This window comes from Phyllosticta citribraziliensis (assembly GCF_038025025.1).
Source record: "Phyllosticta citribraziliensis strain CPC 17464 chromosome Unknown J3D65scaffold_7, whole genome shotgun sequence".
Taxonomy (NCBI): domain Eukaryota; kingdom Fungi; phylum Ascomycota; class Dothideomycetes; order Botryosphaeriales; family Phyllostictaceae; genus Phyllosticta; species Phyllosticta citribraziliensis.
The window spans coordinates 750,890-769,596 of record NW_027117344.1 but is presented as its reverse complement, the minus strand read 5'-3'; the positions used below and the strand labels follow the sequence as shown (position 1 = coordinate 769,596).

The 18,707-nt window shown below is 55.2% G+C and overlaps 7 protein-coding genes and 1 non-coding gene across 8 annotated transcripts; 5 read left to right on the top strand and 3 right to left on the bottom strand.

Moving 5' to 3' along the window:
• Window positions 1–364: 364 nt before the first annotated feature.
• J3D65DRAFT_668441 (uncharacterized protein) lies at window positions 365–2,790 on the bottom strand (the record flags this gene model as incomplete). The annotated part of the gene is made up of 3 exons (XM_066803121.1): window positions 365–1,957; window positions 2,003–2,592; window positions 2,643–2,790. 3 exons carry the CDS (start codon window positions 2,788–2,790, stop codon window positions 365–367), a joined length of 2,331 nt encoding a protein of 776 aa, XP_066654402.1.
• Window positions 2,791–3,170: 380 nt separating this feature from the next.
• Window positions 3,171–3,964, top strand: J3D65DRAFT_398589 (uncharacterized protein). The gene is made up of 2 exons (XM_066795901.1): window positions 3,171–3,198; window positions 3,250–3,964. The coding sequence occupies exon 2, from the start codon at window positions 3,315–3,317 to the stop codon at window positions 3,867–3,869; it is 555 nt and encodes a 184-aa protein (XP_066654401.1). The 5' UTR covers window positions 3,171–3,198; window positions 3,250–3,314; the 3' UTR covers window positions 3,870–3,964.
• Window positions 3,834–3,915, top strand: J3D65DRAFT_t88. Its single transcript has one exon. It is a non-coding gene; the product is annotated as a tRNA-Ile (tRNA).
• Window positions 3,965–5,502: 1,538 nt separating the features above from the next.
• On the top strand, window positions 5,503–6,086 carry J3D65DRAFT_627008 (uncharacterized protein). Its single transcript, XM_066800491.1, has one exon. It carries the CDS (start codon window positions 5,652–5,654, stop codon window positions 6,072–6,074), a length of 423 nt encoding a protein of 140 aa, XP_066654400.1. The 5' UTR covers window positions 5,503–5,651; the 3' UTR covers window positions 6,075–6,086.
• A 615-nt stretch (window positions 6,087–6,701) lies between these two features.
• On the bottom strand, window positions 6,702–10,346 carry J3D65DRAFT_398441 (uncharacterized protein). Its single transcript, XM_066795900.1, has 2 exons — window positions 10,204–10,346; window positions 6,702–10,111 (listed from the first exon to the last, which is right to left on the bottom strand). The coding sequence occupies exon 2, from the start codon at window positions 10,073–10,075 to the stop codon at window positions 6,974–6,976; it is 3,102 nt and encodes a 1,033-aa protein (XP_066654399.1). The 5' UTR covers window positions 10,076–10,111; window positions 10,204–10,346; the 3' UTR covers window positions 6,702–6,973.
• A 2,217-nt stretch (window positions 10,347–12,563) lies between these two features.
• J3D65DRAFT_603759 (uncharacterized protein) lies at window positions 12,564–13,202 on the top strand (the record flags this gene model as incomplete). The annotated part of the gene is made up of 2 exons (XM_066798232.1): window positions 12,564–12,836; window positions 12,897–13,202. 2 exons carry the CDS (start codon window positions 12,564–12,566, stop codon window positions 13,200–13,202), a joined length of 579 nt encoding a protein of 192 aa, XP_066654398.1.
• Window positions 13,203–14,359: 1,157 nt separating this feature from the next.
• On the top strand, window positions 14,360–15,562 carry J3D65DRAFT_626997 (uncharacterized protein). The gene is made up of 4 exons (XM_066800490.1): window positions 14,360–14,482; window positions 14,622–14,809; window positions 15,068–15,180; window positions 15,273–15,562. The coding sequence occupies exons 2-4, from the start codon at window positions 14,698–14,700 to the stop codon at window positions 15,360–15,362; spliced, it is 315 nt and encodes a 104-aa protein (XP_066654397.1). The 5' UTR covers window positions 14,360–14,482; window positions 14,622–14,697; the 3' UTR covers window positions 15,363–15,562.
• On the bottom strand, window positions 15,450–17,528 carry J3D65DRAFT_572472 (WD40-repeat-containing domain protein). The gene is made up of 2 exons (XM_066797646.1): window positions 17,376–17,528; window positions 15,450–17,321 (listed from the first exon to the last, which is right to left on the bottom strand). Exons 1-2 carry the CDS (start codon window positions 17,421–17,423, stop codon window positions 15,855–15,857), a joined length of 1,515 nt encoding a protein of 504 aa, XP_066654396.1. The 5' UTR covers window positions 17,424–17,528; the 3' UTR covers window positions 15,450–15,854.
• Between the last annotated feature and the right edge of the window lie 1,179 nt (window positions 17,529–18,707).

The following is an 18,707-nucleotide window of genomic DNA, read 5'->3' as shown; positions in this document are numbered from 1 at the left end:
CGTCCTCGGCAGTTTCCCCCTCGCGTGTTGGCATCAGTAGCTAGTGCAAAGGACGCCTTCTTGGACAACATCGGACATGCTTACTATTCCCGGGCGCGAGCAAAAACAAACGAAGCGACATGTGGGGGATCTCCCCATGTTCGGGGCCATTTGGGGTTTAGGCAACTCGTAACTGCAAATCCTCCCCACCAGCAATGAAGCAGCCAAGCCAGGCTACTCTCAAAATCTGCTTGTATCCGATGAAATCAAAGCTCAGAGACGAGAAAACTCAGCACAAAAGCACCTTACCAATCTCAGTGGTGTGACGCGCCTTCTTTTGGCCCCCTTGCCGTAAGTCCTGGCCGCTCTTCCCACATTGTACCCCTCATTGTTTTTTCACGATTTTCAAGAGCGGTGCGATCCTTGCCCTCTTGCTCAGGCCCACTCTGTAAGGCACCTTGCCTTTCGAAGCTGGCGACCGACTCAATGTCTTGGCGCTGGCCGGTTCCGGTGTCTGCTGTGCGTTGGCAGTGGCGGCCTGCAATGCAGACCTGGATTCTGAGGACGTCACATTGAGTGGCGTGCTGACTGGCGGCTCCCGTATTGAACCGTGTCCTGGTGTTTTCTTTTTGGCGTCTTCCGATTCGGAGACTTGTGGCACCTCTGCCCCTCGTGTTGCCTGCATGTCACTGTTCGTAGCCTCGTGCCTGTCTGGTGTGGTTGGCTCGGGTGACTTTTGCCTCCGCGGCCGTCCCCGTCCTCGTTTTTTTGGCAGGGGTGTCTGCTCTTCAGGGATCTGTGCGGCCCGCTCCTCTAGCTTGTTCGATTGATCCGTCATCACCGCCCGTGCAGAACTCGGCGGCGTAGGATTGACCGTGGGAGATGGCTTTCGCTTGAGAGGACTTGCATCTTGCCGTTGTCCATCAGTCTCCAGAAGCGTGTTACTTGCGTGATCATCAGTCTTTGTGTCGTCCGGTTCCGTTGCTCCGTCCGTGACATTTGCAGCCTGCTCGCCCATTTTGGAACTTTCAGATATTTCGGAAGGTCTGGCTTTGGGAGGTCTGCCTCTTTTCTTCTTGGTCTGATTCGTGTTGGCATCGTGATTGTCCACAGCTGTCGAGCTGGGCCTTTTCTCAATCAACACCACGGCGCTTTTCTGAGCATGGGGTGTTTCCCGGAGCTGCCCTTGGTCAGATTTTGTTGGCGCATAGCCGCCGGCCAACTCGTCAATATCTTCTTCAGCTTTCGCGTCTCTTGTGGCTGGTTCCTGGCCTAGATTGCTCAATGATTCAACAGCGTTGTCTAGATCGTTTCCATGCTCCTTCAACGCCGCTTTGGACGAAATTGGACTAAATCCCATATCAACCATCCGTTCAAGTTTGTCTGCGACTGACAACTTCAGACGGCCGATGGTTGAAACATCTTCGGTTTTCCGACGTTTGGCTTTCTGCTTGGCTGCTTTTTCGGGATTGATAGAATAGTCTATCGGCTCTTCAACGGCCAGGCGACTGGAGCGAGATCGACTTGGGCGTGGCTGATACTTTTCTTTGGGGAGTCCGATGAGAATATCATCGCTGTTGAGCGGTTCGCTACTATCCGTTTTCTGTGCTTTTGCCGCTTTCGATGCTCTCACGGCACGGATCGATTCTTGTATAGAATGGTTGACCTCTTGCGACTTCGTTACAAACGGGTCATCGTCATAAGCTTGCTCATCCACCTCTTCTATCGGCTCGCTTCGACGCTTCTTTGGACGGATGTCCAACGATGGAGAAGTGGTGTCCACAACGGATGCACGCCTTTTCTTCGAGCTCGCTGAAGATTTACTTAGCTGGGGAAAGATGTCTTCTGATTCATGATCGTCATACTGAGAAAGTCGTGGCTGGCCCAATGACTTGGAGCGACGCAAAGTCGAATTCGGCTTGGGAGTTTCGTGAAATGTCGGCGAGACTTGAGGATTCTCCTTGGAAGCTCGAATGTCCTATGCAAGTCAGTAGGAGTTCAGAGACGGAAAGCACTGTCTTACTGCAGAACTGTGCAGAAAATCCGACCAAGGCGGCGAAGAATCGTCCAGCTCTTTGTGCTCATGGTAGTCCACACCCTCGTTGCCCACAGGATCGCAGGCCAACTGATATTCCATCAAGGCAGCATCATAAAGACGCTTTTCTTCGGATGAGCCGTCAGCAACAGTGTCTGATGTGCTAAACATTGCCGGTTCGTGTATTTCAAAGTGCGGTTTCAGAGATCCATCAATCACATGTTGGTCTTCGACTTCCTCCGTGGGCATCTTGTTTGCAGTCCCAGAAGCGATGAACTCGACATCGCCGGGCGAGGAGTCGATGCGGGCGTCCATTCCCACAATCTCTTGGTCTCTCATAAACTCGAAAGCCTCATTTTCGCGTGTGCTCTGACCCCGTCGACCCGAACTTCCATATGTGACCATGGTGCTTCTTCGGTGAGCATGTCGCGCGGGTGGTGAGCCATGGACGAGCTCTGTCGTTGTATTCCGGCGATGGATGCTGGGGGAGCTGCGGGTTGAGTGTGGGACAAAGGTCGGAGCGGCAGATCTCTCAATGACATCGCGGTGGGCGGCTGCAATCTCGCGCTGAAGAGCTTCTGTATTTCGTGAGTCGGCAGGCAGCACAGGTAGGGTGGTTTGCACGTACCAGTCGAGCCTGTACCCCCAGGCGCTGTCATTTGGCTTCGCGACGACGCATCTTTGATCAGGTGGGAAGGAGCGGGAGTCTTTTCCGACACGGGGGAAACGGAATCGAAATCGCCCTCATCATCCGAGTCCTGAATCGCGCGCGGCATTGGAGACCATGAAGGCAGAGGTCTGGGAAGTGCAGTCGTTGGAGATTGGAGACGCGTCGCGGACGGGTTCCGCGTCATTCGCGCCCTCACGTTGAGATTAGATAGGAAGCTGCCCACCAGCCGAGGGGGCACTTGCCGTTCAACACCCCCAGCAGCAACGACAACAACAGCGCTGCCTCCTCCTGCCGACTTTGGCACGTCGAATTTGTGTCCATATTTCGCCCACACATATCTTCTGTCGCACCCGCCGGCCTGATTGCTCCCCTGAAGCCGCCCGCGTCTCCATTGCCGTGGGCAGTTGACGCGTTCCCCACAAGCTCCTCCATCTTTTTCCAGCGTTGCCATCGCGGTCTGGTCCAGACCTTGGTATCTGAATCTCGGAGACATTACAAAGCGGCGTCTGGAGAAGTGGTCCAAGCAGTGCATGTGTGCTTTCAAGCTCTACTGATGTCGCGCCAGAATTCCATCCCCAACGCGACACGCACACTCCGCGAACCAAAACGAAATCATTGCATCACGGCGACATGGCAGCCTCAGAAAGTCTGCTGCTCACGCCCTGCAGCTGCCAATCTGTCGACGCGGGTCTTCATCGCCATTTCATCAGTGCTCGACGCTACAATCCAAGTGAGCGAGCGCTACAACGCGAGTTGCTCGAGTACACAGCGTTGCCCTGCGAGGTTTTCGAACTGCTGCAGAGAAGCATCCAACCCCATTTATACCTGGCCTTACCCTCCACAAGCCAAGAACTGAGCAGGGGGATACGTCCGTACAACCTCCGTCTCCTTGACTTTCAGAGGGGTGGAGCTGTCGGGCTTCAACAACTGAGGGCCTCCAAATCCTCCCTGTCCTTTGTGTTTGCACTTGATGCAAAGCCTTTGAGATCGAAACCTTCAATGCGACCGTTTCCACTCGTACAAACCCTCGAATCTCTCGACAAGTCTCCGGAACACCTCCCATCCGTTCACTTGCTTTCCGCGAAGGCCACCAAGTCAAACCTCTTGATAAACTGTCTAAGTCATCACTTTTCCAACGAGTTCACAACAGGTCGCTTAGCTCAGTTGGTTAGAGCGTGGTGCTAATATCAAGTTAACGCCAAGGTCGCGAGTTCGACCCTCGTAGTGACCATCCTGTTTGAGCTTTTCCTTTTGCTCTCGTTTGGTTTCCCGAGAGTAGGATTTCTTTTTGCACAAGGAGTCTCGAGTGGCAGCAAGTGAAGTGTTTGAACAGTCCCTGAACGCACCACTTCTTTTGGTTTGCAACAAGATACCCTAGGTTACTGGGGAATGAAACTCAAGAAGCGTGGCCTGTACGTGGCTGAGTATAAAAGCTCCTATGCCCGTGTCCATGGATCGAACAAAAGCCTCTCGTAGTAACGTGGACAAACGCAACATGATTTTTTTGGGTGCAGCATCAGTACTGTGATCATGGTGTTGAGAATCGCCTGGGCCGAGGACCGAGACGTTGCTGAAAGTCCGCACGACGAGGAACCTGGGTACGTGGTTGGACGACTTTAACCAAAATTTGTCTCAAGTCATGCCCTTCATCTCCTTCGCTTCTGTCTGTATGCATCAAGTCGCCAGGTGCGCGCGTTTTTGGCTCGCTCCTTTTGCCTAACTAACCGTGGAGTTCCTCCTGAAAATTAACCATGAAAGGAAGCTTTAACCTTTTTCCCAACCAAACAGGGTCTTAAAGGGGTCAAGGCGCCAAGAATGTGTCTTTAGCTTTGAGGGTTGCGGCTGATGCGTTGACATTTAGGTTGTGGCCAAGCCTGCAATAAGCAACTAACTCTTCAGAATAGGAGATCCGAGGATGGAGATGTCTGCTGGCTGAAATCGAGGGTCGAATAAGGTTTCGGGGCGCTTGGCAACGTTTCTCGGACTTCGGTATACGCATCAGGCGAACGCTCAGAGACCGAAGACAGCGCTAGCAAGGCTTGGAAGAGCTACCATGGTGATTCGTTGCGAGATTCGAGAAGAGCATTTCCGCGGCTTGAATCGCCAAATTACGGGCCAGCGCAGCGGTCAACGCGAGGTAGGAACAGATCATTCGCATCCAAAGTTGGAAATTGGAAGTGCAGGAACCCAGTCGAGACGGAGCCGGCCGCCCTTCCAGAACAAACGTCGAATTATTCGCCTCCCGCTAGGACCGAGACAGCTGCCAAAAGATCCCTGTGTGACGGCGGAACCCTTGGTTGCGGGCTGCTCAGGAACACGCCTAGAAGACCAGTCGAAGCTGGAAACCGGGAAGAGGACGTCGACTTGGTCACAGAAAGGCGGCGGATCCCAGCCCAACATCTCCAGAGACCACGACGACTGTTACCACGAACAAGTTGACCTCTGAACGGCCTCTGGTCGTGGTAAGCAGGAATCAGTCGCAGAAACTCGTCAAGCGCCTTCATCGCGACAGCACTTCCGAGCAAGTGGTCCTACATGTGCGTCTACACAAAGTCCAACGTTCTATGGGAACAAAGTCTATGAGCAAGGATTATCCGGTCGATCGGAACGTGCGGAAGTTTATGCTTCTTCGCAAGCAGTGGCCACTGGGCGACACAGCCTTGCGGATGCTATGGAAATCGACGTGGACATGGCCATAGCTGTCATGAATCCGATACGCTTAGAAGCTTTTTTCATGCTTATTCCGGCGTTGAGGCTCAGATGATATGCAGGAGAGGAGGAGAGGAGTGTGGTGGTGGTGAGTATATATATTCTGTTCGTCTGCTACACACCACCATCATTTTACAGCATTTCGATGTTCCATCCCATCACATTTACATTTAACAAGAGTCCCTTTTCCCTCCTACTCTCTCGCAAATCGAATTGCGATCCTTTACCAACACGAGGCGACAGCTTATTGCCAAAAAAATGTACATCCTCTCCTTCTTCCTCTTTTTCACCCTCGCCCTATCAAGCCCGCTCTGGGACTTGACTCACAACCCGGGCAACGCTCTCAACCTCTTCAAGCGGCAAAATGGCAAGTGCCAGACCACTGCGAAGACGCCCAAGTCGGACAAGCTTGGCCCTACTACGGTCACCAACCTGAAGGTCGTCGGCAACCGCAACGCCTTCCACATCTCCTTTGCGCTCAAGAACACGAACACTGGTATTGATACCACGTGCGACGCCGACCTGTCTATTGGGAACACCGATACGTATACGGAGTGCAAGCGCGCCAACACGGGTGCTATTGCGCGGTTCAAGTATTCGACGGATGACGATGACTGGACCCGCGCCAGCGGCCCTCAGAGCGTCACCATTGACATTATCTGGCAATTCGTCAGAGCGTAAGTTCACATCACATTCCTCTTTAAATAAGCAATTATACTCACACCACAACTAGTTGCGCCATCTGCCCTGACCCCAACGTCGACTACTACTCCTACGGCAACATCAACCGCGACATTCCGTGCAAGCCCGGCGCCAACAAGCCGCCGCGCCAGGGTGGCAACCAACAGGCTGGCCAGCAGGAGTACCCGCCCAAGGACTGCGCGTCTGATGAGGCTATCCCGGTGTCTGTTACCAACGTCTGCGAGGGTCCGTTCCCGCCGGCTGGCGGGTTGGGTTGAGTGTGTGATGATGGGTAGGGGGGTGCATGGGGAGGTGGAGTGGTGGGCATGGAGGCCTTTGTGTGGTGTAGAGAGCATTTCACTTTTTTACTCCTTCATCGCGTGGATCTTCTTTGACGTGATGATTTCGGGTCAATGAGGCTTGAGATCAACGCTTTCGGATCTGTCACTGTCAACATGTCAAATACCCTGAAAACCTGTGTCCTGCCCTATGTCATTCGCTGCCAGAGGAGTGCTACGAGAGGAGAGCCGTCTTCCTCGAACTGTCCCACGCGGGGTTCTTAAACCTGCCCAAGTTCCATCTCTTTTTCAACAACGGGGACACTTCCCAGAAATTTCCTCCTCTCTTTGCATTTGTTGAAATATTCACGCCTGGGAGGTGAGAAAAGCTGGAGATAGAATCAAAGAACATCTGAGCCACGTCCCAGGCGCAAACGGCGTTAGGGCGACGAGGAAGTTCTATCCCACGAGTTGACTTATCCCGCCCGCACTGCCGCCATCACGTCACACATCTCACTGGCGCTCTGCCAACACAACATTTTCCAATCCAAAGTTCCATCATTACCGCCGTCTATCCCGTCCACGCCCGACATCACTTTGCACGAAACCCTCTCAACAACATTACCTAGCAAACAGCCTCGCCCTCTCCCATGCCCTCTCCCGCAGAATCTTCTTCCTAATCTTCTTATCCTTAGTCTCGGCATCTTGCCTCTTCTTCTGCACCGCTTGCGTCACTCTTTTCCACAATTCGGCTTCCGTCCTCGCCCAGGATACCGCACCCTCCAGCGCGTTTTCGTCACCGGAAAGATTGGCTTCGGTCGAGGGACTTTGCTCCTCTTCTCCTCCTGGCTCTTCATAGAAATCCCGCCGCTGCTCAGTCAAAGCAATGTCTCCCGCACCGACAGAGCCCTCGTCTGTCGCGTCGCCCTCGTCACTCTTCCACATAGCCCCGACAATATCGTCGACCGTCAACTTCTGGCTATCAACGTCGCGCGTAAGCGCCTTCGTCTCCTTGACGCGCACTCTAAGCCTCTGCAAACGATTGGGAACGCCGCTCACGCCTCTGGCGGCAGCGACGATGTTGTCGCGGACGCACGCCGCCACACTCTTGACGAAGCGCAGGACGGGAGACTGTTTGTCGTGCGCGGAGGGATCGGCCTCCTCGTTGCCGCTGCCGGCACCGCCGTCGCTGGCCTCCATTTGGCGGACGGTGGCGTACGGGTCGGCGCCATTCTCGAGGAACAGGATGGCGAGCTGGGCGAGGCGGATGCGGCGGGCTTGGTCTTTATCGCGCTTCTGGCGATCGGCTTTGCGCTTTTGGCGGTCGGCTTTGCGCTGCTCAGGGGTTGGAGGTTTTGCGTCCCCGTCAGTCGCTGGCTTGTTCTGTTCTCCTCCCGTGTTTCTCTCCTTGGGCATCTCGGCTGCCATGGCCTTAAGCAGTGCGTGCCAAGCCGTAGTTCCGGGCGCCTCGGACGACTGCTTGTAGTTTGGATCGGCGCCGTGTTTGAAGAGTGTGCGCGCCATCTTGATCGATATGGGCTTGAGGTTGGCTGTTGTGTGTTGAGTTCGCGCGATGAGAGTAAGCGGGAGGATTCGTCCGCTGACTAGTTTGTGGACACGCTCTGGCTTTTCGGTTTGGCCATCTGCAGCGCCATTGCACTGATGGTTCTGGACAGCATGGCCATTGCCATTGCCGTTGCCATTGGTGTTTGGCTTCTTCTTTAAACGATGGTCGACGATGGAGTAGAGCCCATGTTGCAGCGCAAAGTCGAAAAAGGATGAAGGAGGCTGAAAGTTGACAATCTCGCAGACGTTTGTCCAGTGAGGGTTTATGGTGAGGTAAGCGTGTTGATTGCTTTGGACCTTGACGGACCACCGAGGGTCTGATTCGCTGGATTTGGGAGATTTCGCGTTGCGAGGCTGAGGCATTGCGAGAAGGTCTTTTGCATCTCTGTTGAGAGCGAGCAGGATCTTCAAGTTTGGGTTTTCTCCAGGCCCATTCTCCTTCTCGAGCGGCTCTTCGATTTTGATCGAGTACTTGAGACAGGCAGTTGCCAGGGACCGGAACGAGGCGAAGAAGCTGGGCTGCGTGGTGTCCAAGGATTTGATACGCCGCAAGTAGGCCGCGCAAAGGTCTCTCTGGAGATGAAGGGAGTTGGGTGGGTTTCTGGGATGATTGTTGATGAGTTTCCACATCTTGTCTTTCCATTCTCCCACCACCTCGTGATGGCGTACTGTTGCCAATGCGCCATCAGGAGGATACGGTGCTTCTAATGTCTTGTCTTTCCGTTCGCCTGCGATCTTGCCATGGCCTGAACGGAGCATTGTGTCATCTCCAGCGTCCGGAGCCTCCAGAAGACCTCCACATCGGATGAACAAATGGCGCCTCATTCGATCCAGTCTTTGCTCAATCTCGCTGCATGTGGCTGCTCTGACACCAGGTTCCATGTCTTCGTCATGTGGCTCTTCTGCAAACGATAACACGAGCAACGGCAGGGGTTCTTTTTCGCGCTCGGCCTGTCCAAACAGTCCAAATAGCGTCGGAGCCGAGGGCCCTGAAGGCCACTCATGGGCCAGTATGTTCTTGAACACACCTTCAAATGTTCCAGGGATGCCATCGGATGTTCCAGGGACGCCATCGAAAAGCTCTTTGATCGCTTCTGGATTTCCATTGCACCATCTTGATATGTTTTCAGTCTCGACGAGCTTCGCGACGAGCCACGCGACGGCAAGACGGGCGTACAGGAAGGATCCTTGAGCATGTCTGACGATCAGGCGTATGGCGTCTTGAGCTTGATGGGAGTCAAATTTGCAGAGTTGGCAAAACTCTTTGTTATCGTTCAATTCGTCGGAGATGGTTTGCCAGAGGTCCAGTCTGGTCAAACGTTCCATGTGAAGTGATGGCCTGGATGCCTGCCAAAGTTGAGAGGTGTCATATGTGGTCGACACGCAGACTTTCAGAGACGACCCCGGGGAATCAATCCGCTCTAGCAACCCCCGTAGCAGTATCGACAGCTTGTTGCCACCATCTTCCAAATGTTCGACTCCATCGATCATGAGCAGGAATTTCCCGTGGTCTCCAGAGCCAAGCTCGTCAAATGTGTTTTCGAAAACTTGGACTAGCTCTTCGTCTTGCGTGCGCAAGGGGGGGAGGTCGTTGAACATGTCAGGTCGTCCGTCTGCGGCTTGGTATAAAAGCTCGCTCAGGAAGTCTCGATAACTCGTCGGTTGTCGGAGGAAGAAGCGAATCTTGACGAGCCGAGATCCACTTGCCCACAGGCGTGTTCGAGTGTGGACGGTCTTATCATCGTGTAGGAATCTCATCAATGTCGACTTTCCAGAACGTTGATGTCCTGCAATCCAGTAAACCGGTTTGTTACTTTGAAGCCAGTCCGTGTACGGCTCCCAGTGGCCTTGGTCTTCTTGAATCGGATCCAAGGAAGCATTCGTCGTGCCATCGGCCTCGAGTCCATTCTCAATGTTTGGAAGCTGAAAGGAAGTGTAGATTGAGTGATGAGGCCTTCCATTGTGGTTCCCGTACAGAGAGAACGGTGCAGCGGTTTGCTGCTCAAAAGGCTGGCGAGCAAGCGACTGTCTCTGCTGCTCGTGGGTGAAATTGATCCTCTCACAAGTCACATTGTGCCCGGTAGGAACCTCGCCAAAACGGTCTGGGATGGAACGATGAAGTGTACACGTGGACTCGTCCATATGGTCATTGCTCATCGGTGTTGACAATCGGACTGCTCAATGTGCGAGAAGCTGGTTTTGGGAGAATCAGTCGATGGCGCTCGAGGCGAAATTTCCAACATGACACAGACAAGTCTTTTTGCTGAGGCTGAAAATGTGCGTACCCGGCTGTGCCTCCTCCAGGGCCAGATAGGTGCTACAGTCCAGCGCCAAACCTTTCAAAGTGGAGCCTGAGGTCCATGGGTGATCAGCAACCGCGGTGAGCTGTTGTCATCCATTCAGCGTGGGCAGGGCGCAAAGATCCGTGCATGTCACGAGCAAAGCACAGGAAGACTGGCTGAAGAAAGGCACGAGACTTGAATTCAGAGACAGTGCGGCAGCGCATGAGCCCAAACGGACACAGGGGATAGGTCGACCAGGGCGCTTGCGTATGCACTCTGCAGGAGCCATCATCACTAAGCAGACGACGAGATGGCGAGGCTGAAGATTAGCCTTGTTGATGCGCGAAATGTAGCCACGGCCAGACGATGGAGGCCAAAAGATGGCGTAGTGAGCAGAATTCGAGGAAGGGACCACAGGCGCTAGTAGGTCGCAGCAGCAGGCTATTGTTGGTGTTGAAGCATGGCAAGTAGAACCGTGCGGGCGACGAGCCCAGGTGAGGTGTTGGCCCCCAGACCTGATGGCCGAAGTTCGACCGCGGCCAACCCCGAGAAATCGAAGATGAGGGGAAGGGCCTGGTGCCGGGCCGGCCGTGGAGCGAGCGTCTGACTTTGTTCATGACAACCACCATCGGCGATTAGTGTCGAGTAGTGTATACAGACGCCTGCCTGGCGGTTGACACCTCCCACGTTCCATCTGGCGGAGCGGAGGGGAAGTGGTAGAGTGGAGGAGCGTCCGCCCGCCCGGGCAAGATCGGAACACGGCCGCAGCAGCCCGCATTCCAACGGATCGTCTCCAGGGCTTGACCATCAGGTCGAAGGTGGTGAGACCTCCCGTCGAAGCTCAGGTCAAGCGGAGGATTCTCGTGCCGTCAGAAGCATCAATGGGATCAACGTCTCTTGCCACGCTCGACGGTCAACACAAGGCCACTCCGACTAGGTCCGCCGTGAGACGGTGTCGCACCGCCAAGAGCCCCGCGATGGTGCTCCCTGGCATCCAGTGGCACACGTGCAGACTTGAAGTTATTCTAGCAGCAGTCCAGGTCCAGGGTCAAGGCCCGACGGCGCTAAACGCAGGGCCTTGACAGAGGAGAGTCAGTTTAAGCTTGTCAGACCCCTACGCTATGCGCGTGTATTCGGTGGTTGGCAAATGGCAAGGCTAGAGGACGAGTTGTTGAGTGGCTTGGTCGAGTCTTGGTAGAGCTTGAAGACTGTCGACGTCGAGGCTCATGGACGATGCATCAGAGCGAGTGTATGTACAACGCAGCAAACGGGGGACGAGACTCGAGTCGACGAAGGAGGGGTATGGCGGTTGGTTAGCGGCATGGTGCGTCTGCGGGCGGCGGGCTAGCGAGCAGGCGAATGGTGACATGTCAGCGACGAAGCCCAACGGCCACCCAGTCGATGGACGATGGTTCCTGGTGGACACGGTCGAAACATGCATGCGTCGACATTGAGCACCTTGTTGACGGCCAAATGATGGAGGACCGCACACGCCCGCGAGGCTTATTTACGTCAAAGAGGAGAGCTGAGGTGCCGTGGGAGAGAAGAGCGGAGGTTGTGGCTGGGGGAAGTGGACCAGCTTCTGGAACGGCGAGGGCGGGAGAGAACAAGGCGGACCTGGACAGCCAAAGGAGCGGTGGGATGGGGGGCTGAGCCGGCGCGCTGTCCAATGAGACACAGGGAGCCGGATGTGTGTGCTGCACTGCAGCGACGACCTCGACGGACCTGAGTGCAAGGAAGCAAGACGGACGGCGGGTACATATGCAAGTCGAAGTCCAGCATGTATGTGTGTTATTCCGAAAGAGTGGCAGTGAGTGGCAAAGAAAGCGCCGCGACCGACGACTGGCGATGGTGTGGATGATGAAGGGTGGTGGCTTTGGCGCACGTTCCTGCGAAATTGCCACCGGGCCAGGTGCACCTAAACCTGACTAGCGCCCTGGTCGCCCCAAGCCGGCGCCCACGCCCACGCCCACGCCCAAGCCCAAGCCCATTTCACCACCTCACTGGCCGCTGCCTCCCCTCTTCTCCGTCCCTCCCACACACGCTCTCTCTCTCCCGCTACTGCGCTCGTCTCATCACCGCCAACCTCGTACTTCAAACCACCCCACCGCTACATTATCCATCAACCACTCCATCGACCCTCCTCTCGACTCTGCGCTGTACTGCACTGCGACCGCCGCCGAGCCTTGCTTCGTTTCATCCCTTTGTTTGACCTTTGTTGTGCCTCTTCGCATCGGGTGACGGTCCCGTACCAGCCATCAGCTACCACCGACTAAAGTCTCACCACCACTCTTGCGATATACAACCGCTCTGGAGCCTTGCTATTTTCATCGCTTCCAGCCCCGCTTTTCCACAATCACATCATGTCGACGTCCAATTTCTACTACGGCGCTCCACAGCACGCCGCCGCTCACATGAACCACCCTCAACACCACCACCCCGGCGGTCGCCCGAGGAGAGCTCCCAGGTCTGCCGCCGCCCACAACCACAAGCAATTCAGGGCTGCTCGCGCTCCCAAGGAGGCTGTCGAAGCCCCAGGCGTCTCTGCCTTCCGTCGCGACTTCGAGGCTGCTCGTTCCTTTGACCTCGAAGATGACGAGCTCTTCTGCCCCTTCCATCTTCTGACCGATGACGATGTAAGTAACCTTGATGGACTCTCTCGCATCGATGGATTTGACGGCTCATCGTCACCGTAGTTGCAGTCCATTCACTCTTCCGGATCGGACCGATCTTCGCTTTCGAGCGGCTCGCCGGAATCTTCTCCCCTCCAACAGCAGCTTCAGCCCACGCCAAGCTTCGTCTTGCCCGCTGCCGCCAACACTTTTACCCCCGCGAGCTTCTCCCACCAAACTCAAGCGACGAAGCTGCACCAGCCGCTGGCCCAGCGCACCCGCAACGCGATTCCCATTGTCGACCCAACCACCCGCAACGTCGCTAGCCCACCTCCTTCCGTGTCGCCCGCACGGCAGATGCCGCAGCAGTTCATGCCCCGTCGCTGGTAGATCTGTTAGTCAATGCGATGCTGGCTACGGTCTGTTCGCTCGCATTGTGGCGCGCTGCGTCGTTGGGCTGGGTCTTGTTCGCTTCTACTTCCTCCGGGATCTCCACTCTCGACTTTCGACTCTTCTCCGAGGCTCTCTTCTCCCGCTACCTGGCTGTTTTGTACAAAGATACACGAACTCTTACCCCTCGGATACCCATTCCATCCTGGACGACGGCGTTACAATGCGACGACCTACAAAACATTGCATTCTAATTTTCATCGAATAGATCTGTGGCTGGCTTTGCACGTTGGCTCGGCTCTTTACGGCATTCACGGACGGCTTTTGTTGCTCTCTCACACGGGTGTTTTTCGGCTTTTTTGACAAGAAAACCAACAACAAAAAGAGGTGTTCTCGGCTGGGTGGGATGCGCCTGGACAGTGTTTGGAAACTGGGATCAGGCGCTGGATTTCTTTTATCGGCGGGCTCGCATTAACCCCCCCCCCCGGCGCAGGGTGAGTTGGTTTTGGCGGTTGTATTGGTGTTGTCTGAATGGGTCCGGATTCTGCTGGTATACCACGGCGAAAGTCTTTCATGCACAAGAATATAGCGGCGGTGTCGGTTGGGCTTCTCTCTGTCTTGTTGTTGTTGTTGTGTTGTTGACGGAGACAGCGCATAACTTTTGGTCATCCGGTCATGCCGGGTCTTCTGTTCTTGCTCTATTCGTTCTTTTGCGGATACAAAGTTCAAAGATTCACATGTACGCTGGCACGATATCACGCCGTTTTACTTTTGGGTTCCTCTATTCTCTTATTAGTTGATCTAGGCACCAACTGGAATGGTCTCTACGGGTTTTTTCTTCTCGATTATCGGGGGTAGTTTGAATCAACTTCCACTTGTCCATCATATTCACTGGCTCTCGCTCATCTCCTGCAAAGGCGTTCTCAAATCCGTTGGCCTCTGCGTGAATGCCTGACCCGCACGTGTGCCGATCTTGATAGCCGTCTGACGGTAGGTTTTCAGGGGAACGAACGGGGTCGATGAGCGATGCGGGGCCCAAGGCGACGAGGACGTCAGTAATAATCAGCGCCTCATTGCTGGTGGACAAGCTGCCTCGCACAGACCACATATGACGACATGAGGGCTCACCTAGGTCCAGTCCAGCACCTGCAGAAGCTCTTGGTTGACAACCGAGGATTCCTTTTAACCAGCGCACCTCTTTCTCTCCCTGTCTCGTACCATCTTGCATTCACCTCCAATTCATCCATCACTCACCTCCAAGAGCTTTTCGAGCTACCCAGGTATGACGAACCCTGTGCTTCGCTCAACCCCGCCGCCCACCACGCCGTTCCCCATTACTGTCTCTCATCCTTTGTTCCTCGACGTCGAATGCGGACACTTTAGCTTTTTACCTGAACGATGGGCTGACTGGCTTCTTAGACTCTACATTACACTCTCCACGAACTCGCCTCATCTTCCCTCTTACCTCCTCCATACTCATCCACAACACCGCACAATGTCTGCTCTCAGGAATTTCACCCGCGCGTCCCGCACAAATGTCTTTGCTACGCAGCGAATGGGCTTCCAGACCTCGGCACTGCGGATGGTGGGCAAGGAGTCGGCGTTGAGTAAGTAGACAGCTACTCCATCTCCCCACACTCCCGCAATTAGACCAGATCACAAACATCTTCTCCATCTCCATCGCACCTCTCTCCCCAAAATCCCCCTCCCAAAAATGATTGAATGGCGGCTCCCACCATCCCTCGTCCCGTTCCGCCTGCGGGTCCAGGACCAGGGCCGCCGCCATCCCGTCCTACGCACTCTATCTGCGAACAGCGCAATCTGGACGTACCCGCACGCACGCAATAGCTAACGCCTCGCACCAGACCAAGAAGGCCGCGCCGAAGAAGCCGAAGCGCACAAGCAGGAGGGCCTCAAGAATCAGAGGGAGGGCAAGGGCCACTGGAAGGACGAGCTGGCGTCGGACAGCGAGTCGGCGGTACGTCTCAGCCTCCCCCCCGCCGCCAGTCGAGGCAATGGACCAAGCAAGTCGAGCAGAGTATACAGTGCTAACGTTATTGGGGTGAATAGGTCAAGGCTGACCGCGGCGAGGTCGACGCGTCGAAGGATACGATCCAGAAGTTGCAGAAGGAGGGCGAGAAGCTGTCGAAGAAGAAATAGACGAGTCGGACAAAGAAGAATGTTGTTGACTGGTTGCTTCGTCGCTGGGTAGCTTTTGCTGCTCCCCCTTGGATTTCTCGATGGGATTGGAGTTGAGCTGACTGAGGTGCTGGACGGACGACGACGATGACGTCGTTGCCGTCCTTGGGTATTTCATAGCATCGTGTGATTGGGGTAATGCATTCAATTGTACTCGGTCGCTTCTTTATACACATCTCAAGTGTCCGTGTGGTGACCCTTCCGTTTACCGGTATGCATATTGTGGGGATGCCACTCAGCCTCCAACGTCCTGAATGAATCACTTTGTAAAAATCTTCCATGCAAAAACGCGTCGAGGTCGGAGTACATCCGGTCAGAAAGGGCCTCGCAGTGGCATCATGTAGACAGTCAAGGTGAATGCCGCAGCGGCTTCAGATCAAAAAGGACTTTTTGGAATTGATTTGCGTGGGCTTTTCCCACCTCCCCCTCTCTCCATAGCTCTTTCAACCTCAATCAAAACTTTTGCCTTCCCAACGTGGGTTTCCAGTCCAACGGATGCGATTCCGGCGTCGCATCCTCATCCTGCCGCCAAACCTTGATCGTCTTGTCGGCCTCGCCAGTAATCAGACGCAAGCCGGTAAGGTCAAAGGTGGAGCTCATGACGCCGGCCTCTGCGTCGAGCGAGCCGGGCTGGGCGACGGCGTCGAGGGTCTGGAAGCGGTGGCCCGTCTTCCAGTCCCAGAAGGAGACGGAGCCATTATCGCCGCCCGAGAAGAGCACGTTGTCCTCGTTGACGGCCATCGTGTTGATGATGGCGTTGTGGCCGTCGAAGTTTTGCATGAAGGCGCCCTCCGGGCACTTCCACTGCTTGATCGACCCCGTGCTGGCCGACGCGAACGTGAACTCCTTGGGGTGCGTCGTCAGAGCCCGCACGCCCTTCTTGTGGTGCGTGAGGACGCCCATGGTCTTGCCTGCTGCTAGGTCCCACATGCGCACGTGCGAGTCGAGAGACGCTGACAGCACCTGTGGATCCGACTCTTGGCATTTGACGTCGCAGACGGTGCCTTTGTGGCCGGCGAGGACGTGGACGTTGGACCGCGTGCGCATGTCCCAGACGCGCGCAACGCCGTCGCGGCCACCCGTCACCAGCACGTCGAGCGTCGGGTGTAGCGACAGCGTGTACACGCCGCTCAGATGCCCGTGGTAGTCGCGAATCACCTTGTTCGTCTCCAGGTCCCAGCATTTGACCTTCTTGTCCTCGCCGCACGAAAACAGGTATGGATGCCGCGGCGACACAGCAAGCCCGCGCACCGTCGATATGTGACCCGTCAGCGTCAGTTTGAGGTTGCCCGACGCCAGGTCCCAGATTTTGATTGTGCGGTCCCCTGCGCCTGACGCGAACCACTGGTTCCCCGGCTCCACTGCCAGCGCCCGTACCCATCCCAGGTGCCCAGAGATGACCCGCATCAGCTTCCACGGTGCGTGCCAGTCGGGCTTTGGTTGGCGAATGGTCTCGCGCCGAACCAGACTCGACCCAGGCAAATCGCGCTGCGGCGTCGGGCCGTGGGCGTTTGGCGGCAGCCTTCCGCTGGCGTTTTTTCCGCGCACCGTCAGTGCCATCGAGTCTGCCGCCTTGTTTCGGCGCGCCTCGTCTGCTGCTGATATTCCCTCAATCATCTTCACCATCTTCGGGTCCGACGGCTGGTCTTCGGTCGTCTGCTTCGCCTTTTTGCGTCGTGCCGCTGCGCTGGCGGCGGCGCTGGCTTGTTTGGCTGCCAGTGCGGCCGGGAGCTCCTGTACGTCTGCGTATTCATAGCGGATGCGAGTGCTAACGTTGGCGCGTTCAGCAACGTCGGCGGGAGAGGTGGCGGGGGGCGCGGTGATGAAGGCCGATGTTGAGGAGGGTTCGAGGGCGGAGGGAGAGGCGAAGTCGGAGGCGTATATCTCTCGTGTACGCTTTGCTGAATTACGTACAAGGTTCTGCGGTCTTAGTGTTAATGCTTGCGCAGAAAATCCTCGGGGCGAGGTACTCACTATGGTCTCGGGGGAAATGGGCGTCGAGGAGGATGCTACGTCGGCCATGGTGGGTATCGCTCAATTGTTGACAGTCGGAGAGAATGAGACGGGCTTAGGGTATCATTGGGTCCTGGGATGGTGGTGGGTGTGCGTGGGCTGGTTGGTTGGAGTTGTCGCGTTTGAAGCTCAAGAAGTTGCCGATAGAAGTCGCGCTAGTGGTTGACGTAGGCCTGGACTTACCTAAGCCACTGCCTCCGTCTCAGACGTCTCTTACACTTGAGCTTTTTCCAACGACAACTCGGTCAACATTCAACGTACAACATCACTCTCTCACAATCACAGTCTTCTGCGTGGGAAAACTGCTTCAGCCGAGACTACTTGTCCAATCTGCGTCGGCCATTGTTGAAAATGGCTGAATTTCTCTTAAACGCATTCAATGCATTGTCACCAAGTCCACGTCCTGGTCGATGGTCACCTTTGGATTCCGCCCGAATCAAATTCGTCTTGGACTGATTTTTCCCGCAATTTCCTGCCTCCGCTGAACTTTCGCTCCTTGGCAGAGTCCTTCCCTCGCCTCCAAACCTGGAATTGAAGAAAGAATCTCGTATTTTCCAGATCACAGAGCGCGCCGTCGAGTGTTGGCGTCCCAGAAGACTACCCTGTGAACCGGCATTTTGTTTCACTGTTGAGCTAATGTGATTAGATATGAAAATACAAGCGCCGCTAGCCATCTCCAAATTTCGCAATAGAGCATGCGATGCAACAACTTTCCCGGTTGTCTCATTTCAAACATGTGCACAAAAAGCGCACTTCTCGAGGCCACGACTCATAAGGCTGCAAAAGATGTGGATGGGATCAACCATCGATGGAAAACTGGACCGAAGCGCAGCAAACAAGTCTGGCCGCGAGGCGCGAGGGGACGCTCAGGCTTCCATCTAAGTCTGGATCAACTCTCGCGTCGATCGTGATCAAAGTCGACAATGTGAGAAAGATGTAGTGGGACACGGAGTGACTGCTAGTTACCTGCACAGTCCCACATGGCATTTTATGTGACCTAATCTTGCTTGCGGGGCCGCTCACTCGTCTCTTTTAGTTCTTCCAACTCAAAGGGTATGCTTGCAAGGCACGCATGCTCAGGAACAGCGCTCAAAGCCATCTCAGATCCTTCGTTCGTGGCGGAGTACTCAAGAGCCCAATTCAGTGGATCAACTTGCCGACGGGACAAACGTCGTGCCATCACTCCCACTTGTTAAACTGGCCAGGCCTCGGAATCCAAGACAGGATCGCCATAGCATCGTTTGCGACGTGGATTTAATGCAGGGTCATCCCGTCCATCATATCATGGACACT